This window comes from Saccostrea cucullata, unplaced genomic scaffold, assembly GCF_032062105.1.
Source record: "Saccostrea cucullata isolate Sc308-1 unplaced genomic scaffold, CSIRO_AGI_Scuc_v1 ctg2328, whole genome shotgun sequence".
Lineage (NCBI taxonomy): Eukaryota > Metazoa > Mollusca > Bivalvia > Ostreida > Ostreidae > Saccostrea > Saccostrea cuccullata.
Window position 1 is genome coordinate 21,373 of NW_026932781.1, and position 10,083 is coordinate 31,455.

General features: G+C 38.3%; 2 protein-coding genes across 2 annotated transcripts; both read right to left on the minus strand.

Annotated features, from left to right (window-relative positions):
* Positions 1 to 2,142: 2,142 nt before the first annotated feature.
* LOC134236127 (uncharacterized) lies at positions 2,143 to 3,178 on the minus strand. The gene is made up of 3 exons (XM_062718303.1): positions 3,094 to 3,178; positions 2,670 to 3,011; positions 2,143 to 2,525 (listed from the first exon to the last, which is right to left on the minus strand). The coding sequence occupies exons 1-3, from the start codon at positions 3,116 to 3,118 to the stop codon at positions 2,320 to 2,322; spliced, it is 573 nt and encodes a 190-aa protein (XP_062574287.1). The 5' UTR covers positions 3,119 to 3,178; the 3' UTR covers positions 2,143 to 2,319.
* An 898-nt stretch (positions 3,179 to 4,076) lies between these two features.
* LOC134236128 (uncharacterized) lies at positions 4,077 to 7,096 on the minus strand. The gene has a single exon (XM_062718304.1). It carries the CDS (start codon positions 6,931 to 6,933, stop codon positions 4,378 to 4,380), a length of 2,556 nt encoding a protein of 851 aa, XP_062574288.1. The 5' UTR covers positions 6,934 to 7,096; the 3' UTR covers positions 4,077 to 4,377.
* Between the last annotated feature and the right edge of the window lie 2,987 nt (positions 7,097 to 10,083).

Below are 10,083 nucleotides of genomic sequence, written 5' to 3' on the forward strand. Positions count from 1 at the left end.
CGGGTTGTAAGCTAAGGAGGTGATGGTTGATCGATTGACCCCTCAACCCTTCCCGAACCCGGAAGTTAAAGGGTCAACCCTGAGTTAACCCTGATTTTTAGGGTCCATTCAGGGTTATCCCTTTAAACTTCATATCTGGTGTTCATATTTGGGTTGTAAGCTAAGTAGGTGATGTTCAATCCAAAAAACCCTCAACCCTGCCCGAACCCGGAAGTTAAAGGGTCAACCCTGAGTTAACCCTGATTTTCAGGGTTTATGCAGGGTTATCCCTTTAAACTTCATAGCTGGTGTTCATATTCGGGTTGTAACTTAAGGAGATGATGTTCAATCGAATGAACCCTCAACCCTGGCCTAACCCGGAAGTTAAAGGGTCAACCTTGAGTTAACCCTGATTTTCAGGATTTATGCAGGGTTATCCCTGTAAACTTCATATCTGGTGTTCATATTCGGGTTGTAAGCTAATGAAGTGATGGTTGATCGATTGACCCCTCAACCCTTCCCGAACCCGGAAGTTAAAGGGTCAACCCTGAGTTAACCCTGATTTTTAGGGTCCATTCAGGGTTATCCCTTTAAACTTCATATCTGGTGTTCATATTTGGGTTGTGAGCTAAGTTGTCGATGTTCAATCCAAAAAACCCTCAACCCTTCCCGAACCCGGAAGTTAAAGGGTCAACCCTGAGTTAACCCTGATTTTCAGGGTTTATGCAGGGTTATCCCTTTAAACTTTATAGTTAGTGTTCATATTCGGGTTGTAACTTAAGGAGATGATGTTCAATCGAATGAACCCTCAACCCTGGCCCAACCCGGAAGTTAAAGGGTTTACCCTGAGTTAACTCTGATTTTCAGGGTTTATGCAGGGTTATCCCTTCAAACTTCATATCTGGCGTTTATATTCGGGTTGTGAGTTAAGATGATGATGTTCAATCGAATGAACCCTCAACCCTACCCCAACCCGGAAGTTAAAGTAACCCTGAGTTAACCCTGATTTTCAGGGTTGAACCAGGGTTATCCTTTTAAAGTTCATATCTGGTGTTCATATTAGGGTTGTAAGTTAAGGAGATGATGATTAATGGATTGAACCCTCAACCCTTCCCAAAACCGGAAGTTAAGGGGACAACCCTGAGTTAACCCTGATTTTCAGGGTTGAACCAGGGTTATCCCTCTAAACTTCATATCTGATGTTCATCTACGGGTTGTAAGTTAAGGAGAAGTTAAAGGGTCAACCCTGAGTTTACCCTGATTTTTAGGGTCCTTCGACGGTTATTCCTTTAAACTTCATATCTGGTGTTTATATTTGGGTTGTTATATAAGTAGATATAAGTAGATGATGTTTAATAGAATGAACCTCAAGCCTTCCCGAACCCAGAATTTAAATGGATGAGTCCGAGTTTACCCTTTCTTGAAGTCTTCGTCCAGTTTTATCTCCTTAAACCTCATATGTCTTGTTCTGATTGGGGTTGAATGATAGTTATACCAAGTCCATTTGCATGAGTTTTTAAATCTATCCAAATGCGGAAGTGTAAGGAATAACCTTGATGTAGCCCTTTTTTCAGTCTTCGTTTTCTTGTTAATATTTTGTTCATCATTCTTAACTTCATATGTATCGTTAATATTCTAAAGTCATAATAATAGATAATGTTCAATTAATTGAGCCCTAAGAAATGTTAAATCCTTATGTTTTCAGATGTCTTATGTCTTGATATCTGCTTATTGTAATTGATTTTTAATATAATTAATTATCATACCAATTCTGCCCAGAGGCATGAAGTTCAAATTGTCATACAGAGTAAACCCTTATTGTAGAATTTATTCAGGTAATTTACTATCACATAATATCTGGAAAAAGAATTTTTTGACCCAATTTAACAGAAAAGTCAATGCAACCTAAAAAATCAGAATTAAATTGTAATCCGAATATTTAATTCATGCACCTTTGCATTTTTGGGGGGTTAAAAATAAACAACTGTTTCATATAAAAATCATTTATTTATTTATTTTTCAATCTGTGCTATGATCATTTTTTTAATATTCCTTATTAAAAAGTACACAGCAAAACATGCAATTCAGTGATTATCTTACAAACTTGCTGTCAAATGACAGAATGATCTGACAAAATACGAGAAAAATATCAATTAAGTCCATAATACAAGAATTGAAACGATTCACATTTATTTATATCAATTTAAGCCATTAATTTTTAACCTTGTCATTAAACAACCCATCATGAATTACAGACTTTCACATATAATTGTGAAATAATAATAATGAAAACTTAGAAGAATTCTTTTCACAATTAACGCTTCTCAATTTTGCCAATGTTCATTTTAGACTATCTCCCACCAGCTCTTCAAGTTCCTTCTGGAGTCTTGCTTTCTCTCTTTGCGCTCTTTTCTTCTTCACGATATTTTTCACCTTCTCTTGTAAATAGAGTGCAAAATCGCCCTTAATGTCCGGCTTCCACTCTGGGGCCCAAATTCTATCCCGCACTCCCTCCTCGATCAGTTTTTGGATATCCACCAATTTTGCTATTTAACACGAAATAACAGTTAACTTTTTCAAAATACTTTATAACAAGGGAATTATTCAAAAACGTCAGCCAACACAATCATTTTTATTCTCATTAATTAATATCCTTTCCCGTTAATCTACAGAGAATATGTTATACTTACTTGGTGTATTTGTCTCCTGCACCCCTACCCAATAATGGATATATGCAAGCTGAAGTTGGCTGACTTTCTCTTTCTCTGGACGGTAGGTGATGCCCTCTAATACTTCCTCGACTTTCTCTCGCATGTCTTCTTTCAAATCATCCACCGACAAGGCAACTTCTTCTTCTTCCTCCTCCTCCTCACTCTCCTCTTCTATTAACTTTCTTTTAACTCCCTTTCCGGACTCAACTTCACTTTCTAGGGTCTCCACCCTGACTTTAACTTCTTTCAATTCATTACTAAACTTTACCATAGTCTCCATAACGAATTCTCGCAAACCTTCATACTTTGCGTCGTTTTCATCTATCAAAATGAAAATGGTATGTGAAGTTAAAATATGCTTGCTATAGAAAATATCTTTCCAGAAACATGTAAACTACAATACCTTCTGATAGATTTCCTTTCTCCATACTTCTTTTACAAGACGAATGACAAATCTGTAATACAAGTGAACATCGCAAAATAATTGGAAAAACAAATTTGTGGGAAGATATTATAATTTCATAAAACCAAAACATACTAATCTTATGTATAATAGGAGTTTTATTGTCTTATCTTTGAAGGTCTATACATACTCAATAATTACACCTTCATTCACAAATAACTATTTATTTGAAGCTGCTCAGAGAGAACCAAATACTAAATTTTGCAGCCCATAAAAATTAATTCTTACCTCTAAGAATTGCTTTCAATTTAAAGGATCCTAATTCTTGTACGGAAATAGCCGTCCACACTATAGGAGTGACAAGGTACAAATGACTGCAGCTAGCTGTGTCAACGTTAGCGCGCGCTCTGAGTGATGGGAAAGCGCACTTCACACCCCTTTGTGTATTGTGAATTCACAAGCTCAGCGTTCTTAGGTAAGTGTTTGCAGCTGTCAAATTCTAGAGTCCAGTCTTGTCCTGTAATGCATTTAGAGTTAGGGAAAACATATTATGGTGAACGTTCTAAAATATAAAACAATTTTTGTAAAACGAACAACACTTTTGACATAGGTTTTTTTGTGTGTTATTTATTTATGCTTTATTCGCAGACAAAGACTTATTCCTGCGAATTTAAACCTTCTGATAAAATATAAAATGCGTTCAACAATTCAGCGTATTCTCTCTAGGGGAATTTAACGGATTTTGTGATTTTGTGAAAATATGATCCCGATAAAATAATCATTCCTTGGGGTAAATGGATGTTCTTAATCACTTCCTTGGGTTACTTTACTAAAAATTGTTATTTTCTTTCTAAATAGATATTTGGAATCAGCTTCGACAGAATATATTATGTTATGCAGTTTTCAATTTTATTAATTAAGAAACATGACTTAAGTAACTTTTCGATAAATGTTTAATATGTAAATATAAGTCAAAAGGTTCTGAATCGGATTTAACGCAAAATTATGTAATCTGATACGAAATAAATTGGAAAAACTCTCATGACCTTTATTAATTTCATATGTAGACATTGCAAATATTCATAACATCAGACATTTCATCAGTAATAAATTATTATAGGTCAACAACTGTTAAATGTTAAAAAAAACAATTCATAAATGTTTTTTTTTTGTATCATCTCGAATTATCTCTCTAACTCCTACATTTCCGTCCAAAACTGTTATATCTTCTGACTTGAGAAAGTTTATAAAAGCGTCAAAACATTTCGGTGTGTTTAAATGTGCTTATTTATTTGAAACTCTCTTCAGTTTTGTTTCGAAAGCCCTGAACGTACGGAAAGGAATATTTGATTTTAAACACTGTAATTTAAAGTGTTCGTATTTTTGGTGAACGCTTATCTTCTCCAAGCTTTGAGCATGCAGGAATTCCAGCTCTTGTGCCGACCAGGGAGCTTTATAAGATGTGGAAATCGGGTAGCAGGAGGAAGTTCTCCGAAGTCCTATGTTTTTATCAAAAAGAATGGGGTCATCATCGCGATCACCATATTCATCAGTGACATTTCCAGGTAGTTCTGCGACTTCCTGTTCTGTTTCCTTTCTCTCGTCCTTTTTGTTAGTTTTCTGTTCTTCTCCTGTCAATATTTCCAGTTTATGTGGGATTGTAAAGTGCAAGCGATTCAACTGCAAATTGCGGAATCTAAAATTGGCCAATTGTAACTTGGACAAAATCTCTAATGCAATCAACTTGTTCTTGTGTAAGGGTAGATCAGTCATAAGAACCACTAGCCTGTCATATTCAACGAAATGGCCCTGCATCAAAAGAGCAATACAGCTTATGAACGTCATTGTTATCACTGTTTGATCCATGTCCATTTTCTCTCTTTTCAACTTTCGAAGACACATTGATACCCAGGGAAGTATCTTTGGTGTTTTCTTTATTTTGCTTGGATACACAAGGCCCCGTTTTTCGAGTTCACCTTTAACTAGATCAGATATTGTAATTAGTGTAGCTTCGGTGATATCTGTCGATTCTTTGTCATACACAACCGCCCAAAACTTGTCCTTAAAGGACCAAGTAAGGGTCATGTTTCCATGTTTGTCGTATGTGGTCACCGCGGGAAAATGTTTAAGCTCCAGTTCCAGTAATCCGGCCTCTATGATCTCTGCCAATGGAAGGTTACTTTTATCCAAAAGTAAGTTCAAGCTGGGAAAAACCATTTGGGCATTAGTTCTCCTGTTTGTTGTTAGCAGTTTTACTAGCGACTTGAGGGTTACAGCTCCTACTGTATTAAAAGTGGTCTTACAGGACTTCATCTGTCTTAGGAAATCTTCAAACAGAACATAACTAGCCATCTTGCCAGTTTCGTGCAAGTCATGTAGTAAGGCAACGACCAGATGTCTACCAATAACTCCGTAGCTGCCATCCAAGTGATCGTGTAATCCCACTGATCGTGTTATCATCTTACTTATAGCCTCAGATGTTGTCCATATTTCTGGTGGTGGAATACTATATTCGTTTTGCATACAGGTTGAGTACACTTCTAAAGATAGGAATCCAAAGTGGTCACTCACACTCCGACTGGGTCCAAGAGCGCCGGGTCCCAGATTTATTGAGTATGTTGTGCTCCTTCCACAAAGTGGTTTTCCCCACAACATTTTTTCTGAGGCTAGTTCTAACTGGTAGGATTGCCAGGTAGCAAGCACATTTCCTGTTTTCTGATACTCGTTCAAAAGTTCCTGAAGTTCCTTGCAAATCCATAAGCCCAAATGTCTAATGCATGTGAGAATTTGACTGGGAAAAGGCACCAACATAGGACAACTTTCTAACAGAAATTCAAGATTTGTTATATCAATAAAATCCAAGGCATGCAAATGGTCTGCAACAGAATCCTGTGAGACGACAAATTCTATCCTACATGCACTTTTCCTCAGCAATGTCCAGTTACTTTGTAATGTTGATATATAATGCTCTGCGTCACGTAGAAATGCTTCCGCTGTCGATCGTGGGAAACACATACCCCCAACAATGCAGCCAGACACTGGATGATATCGTCCATTTGGTTGCCGGTGTGGAATGTCAGCATAAAGCTGTACAAATTGAACATCTTGTGGAAAACGACAAATCTTCATCAAACAATCTTTAACATCCATTGCTCTGCCATCTAAATTGCTCTGATAATTACCGCAGTCTGTGAACGATAAGCAGCTACTTAGTGTTCCTCTGTGGCCAATAACTTGTTCCAAACCTACTGTGGACCAAAGCAGATCAACGTCTTCACTGTCTGACAAAATGTTTCCGGCAACATGAATAGTTGTACGCAGTATTAATTCGGTAAAGAAATCTGACAAGGATAGCCCACATGTCATTTTTTCACCAAATCTGAAGCAAAATATGATTGGTCTTAAAAATCCACTTTGAGGCAGTTCGTCTAAAGATGTTTGCAATGCTTCGAGTATGGGACAACAGTCATCAGGTAAAATGAACATTTTTCGAGCGTCATTAATGTCATTCTTTTGCAGAGTTCTCGTTGCCTCCCCCCTCAAGGCAAGTGTCATTAGTGAAGTTTTAAAACTTTCCCTCAGCTGGAAAAAGGTGGCTAAGGTTTGTTGTCTTACTTGCTGCTTTGATAACGCAACTGAATGCATTTGGTGCACAGGAATTAATCCTATCCAACATTCCCATCCCCTCTCATAGAATAATTGAAAGCCTAGGCTGTTTGAAAATGTCATGAGTTCGCTTTTACTATACTGTGGTAATTTTATATGTTTTTTCAAAACGCTTCTAACATTCCGTAAACTGGCATGATCGTGGGGAAACAGAGTAATATGTCTCACTGGCATTCTAATTGCTGTCAAAGATTTTAATTCCAAAACGCATCCATCAATATCGAATGAATATCTCAACCATACTTCTCTGTCTACTTCATCGACTGTCAAACATCTTCCATAAATTCGTTCATCCCTTCTTAAAAAGAGTTGAGGTGTTTCAGATAAAGAATTGTATAGCTTTGCTAAATTAAAGTTCTCTTGCACGGTTTCAGAAAAAGTTTGTACACTTTCATCAACGTCCATCTGAAATTAGAAAAACATTGTTTTTAGAATGGTACTCTTTGCAAAAGATGTAAAATCCAGAAAAAATTCATGTGCTGAAAATTATACTAACAATATCAAAAAATCCTGCATAAAAATAACCCTGGGTTAAACCCGTGTATATTCTGGGTTAGACTTGGGTTTATCCTGGGTTAAACCCGGGTATATCCTGGATTATACCTGGGTTATACCCAGGTATATCCTGGGTTATACCTGGGTATATCTCGGGTTATACCCGGGTTAATCCTGGGTTATACCCGGGTTTATCCTGGGTTATACCCGGGTATATCTTGGGTTATACCCGGGTTTATCCAGGGTTAAACCCAGGTATATCTCGGGTTATACCCGGGTTAATCCTGGGTTATACCCGGGTTTATCCTGGGTTATACCCGGGTTTATCCTGGGTTATACCCGGGTTTATCCTGGGTTAAACCCAGGTATATCTTGGGTTAAACCCGGGTATACCTGGGGTTAAACCCGGGTATACCTAGGGTATACCCGGGTTCAACCCGGGTATACCAAGGGTATACCTGGGTATACCACTGGTGTTCATACCCAGCATGATTTTAATTTTAATCAATGACCTTAATTTCAATCAATATGCTCTTATTGTATAATTAAAAGGAATATATCATAATTACTTATTGAAAATACACTTTTATTTACCAGGTATAACTGAAAAATACAAAAAATATACATAAACTTTGTCCTTTTAAACACAAATAATTCAATATACTTTCGTAAATTTTGAATGCTAAAATAAGGCAAAGTTATGCATAACTTCTAAAAAAAGATGTCGTTGTTTTCTCAAAAAACACATAATAATTAGCAATTAAAAAAAATCAATTGAAATATTACCTTAGATTAAGAAAATCACCCATTAAATACACCACAGTATATAAGCGTCTGAATCGAAAGAAATCCAGCAACAAAATACCTACTTTCACAATAAAATGATTGACAATCACGTGATAAAATAGGCGGAGTTCCGCATTCCCGCACCCGCATCACGTCAAAGTGCCTATACCCTAACCCTAACCCTAACCCTAACCCTAACCCTAACCCTAACCCTAACCCTAACCCTAACCCTAACCCTAACCCTAACCCTAACCCTAACCCTAACCCTAACCCTAACCCTAACCCTAACCCTAACCCTAACCCTAACCCTAACCCTAACCCTAACCCTAAACCCTTTAAAGGGTTATCCCTAACCCTGGTGTTCATATTCGGGTTGTAAGCCGATTAACCCTAACCCTAACCCGGAAGTTAACCCTAACCCTGAGTTAACCCTGATTTTCAGGGTTTATGCAGGGTTATCCCTTTAAACTTCATATCTGGTGTTCATATTCGGGTTGTGAGTTAAGGAGATGATGTTCAATCCAAAAAACCCTCAACCCTGCCCGAACCCGGAAGTTAAAGGGTCAACCCTGAGTTAACCCTGATTTTCAGGGTTTATGCAGGGTTATCCCTTTAAACTTCATATCTGGTGTTCATATTCGGGTTGTAAGCTAAGTAGGTGATGGTTGATCGATTGACCCCCTAACCCTTCCCGAACCCGGAAGTTAAAGGGTCAACCCTGAGTTAACCCTCATTTTCAGGGTTTATGCAGGGTTATCCCTTTAAACTTCATATCTGGTGTTCATATTTGGGTTATAAGCTAAGTTGGTGATGTTCAATCCAAAAAACCCTCAACCCTTCCCGAACCCGGAAGTTAAAGGGTCAACCCTGAGTTAACCCTGATTTTCAGGGTTTATGCAGGGTTATCCCTTTAAACTTCATAGCTGGTGTTCATATTCGGGTTGTAAGCTTAGTACGTGATTGTTGATAGATTGACCCCTCAACCCTTCCCGAACCCGGAAGTTAAAGGGTCAACCCTGAGTTAACCCTGATTTTCAGGGTTTATGCAGGGTTATCCCTTTAAACTTCATATCTGGTGTTCATATTCGGGTTGTAAGCTAAGTAGGTGATGGTTGATCGATTGACCCCTCAACCCTGCCCGAACCCGGAAGTTAAAGGGTCAACCCTGAGTTAACCCTGATTTTCAGGGTTTATGCAGGGTTATCCCTTTAAACTTCATATCTGGTGTTCATATTCGGGTTGTAAGCTTAGTACGTGATTGTTGATAGATTGACCCCTCAACCCTTCCCGAACCCGGAAGTTAAAGGGTCAACCCTGAGTTAACCCTGATTTTCAGGGTTTATGCAGGGTTATCCCTTTAAACTTCATATCTGGTGTTCATATTCGGGTTGTAAGCTAAGTAGGGGATGGTTGATCGATTGATTCCTCAACCCTTCCCGAACCCGGAAGTTAAAGGGTCAACCCTGAGTTAACCCTGATTTTTAGGGTCCATTCAGGGTTATCCCTTTAAACTTCATATCTGGTGTTCATATTTGGGTTGTAAGCTAAGTAGGTGGTGTTCAATCCAAAAAACCCTCAACCCTTCCCGAACCCGGAAGTTAAAGGCTCAACCCTGAGTTAACCCTGATTTTTAAGGTCCATTCAGGGTTATCCCTTTAAACTTCATATCTGGTGTTAAGCTAAGTAGGTGATGGTTCAATCGATTGAACCCTCAACCCTTCCCGAACCCGGAAGTTAAAGGGTCAACCCTGAGTTAACCCTGATTTTCAGGGTTTATGCAGGGTTATCCCTTTAAACTTCATATCTGGTGTTCATATTCGGGTTGTAAGCTAAGTAGGTGATGGTTGATCGATTGACCCCTCAACCCTTCCCGAACCCGGAAGTTAAAGGGTCAACCCTGAGTTAACCCTGATTTTCAGGGTTTATGCAGGGTTATCCCTTTAAACTTCATATCTGGTGTTCATATTCGGGTTGTAAGCTAAGTAAGTAGGTGAGGTGATGTTCAATCCAAAAAACCCTCAACCCTTCCCGAACCCGGAAGTT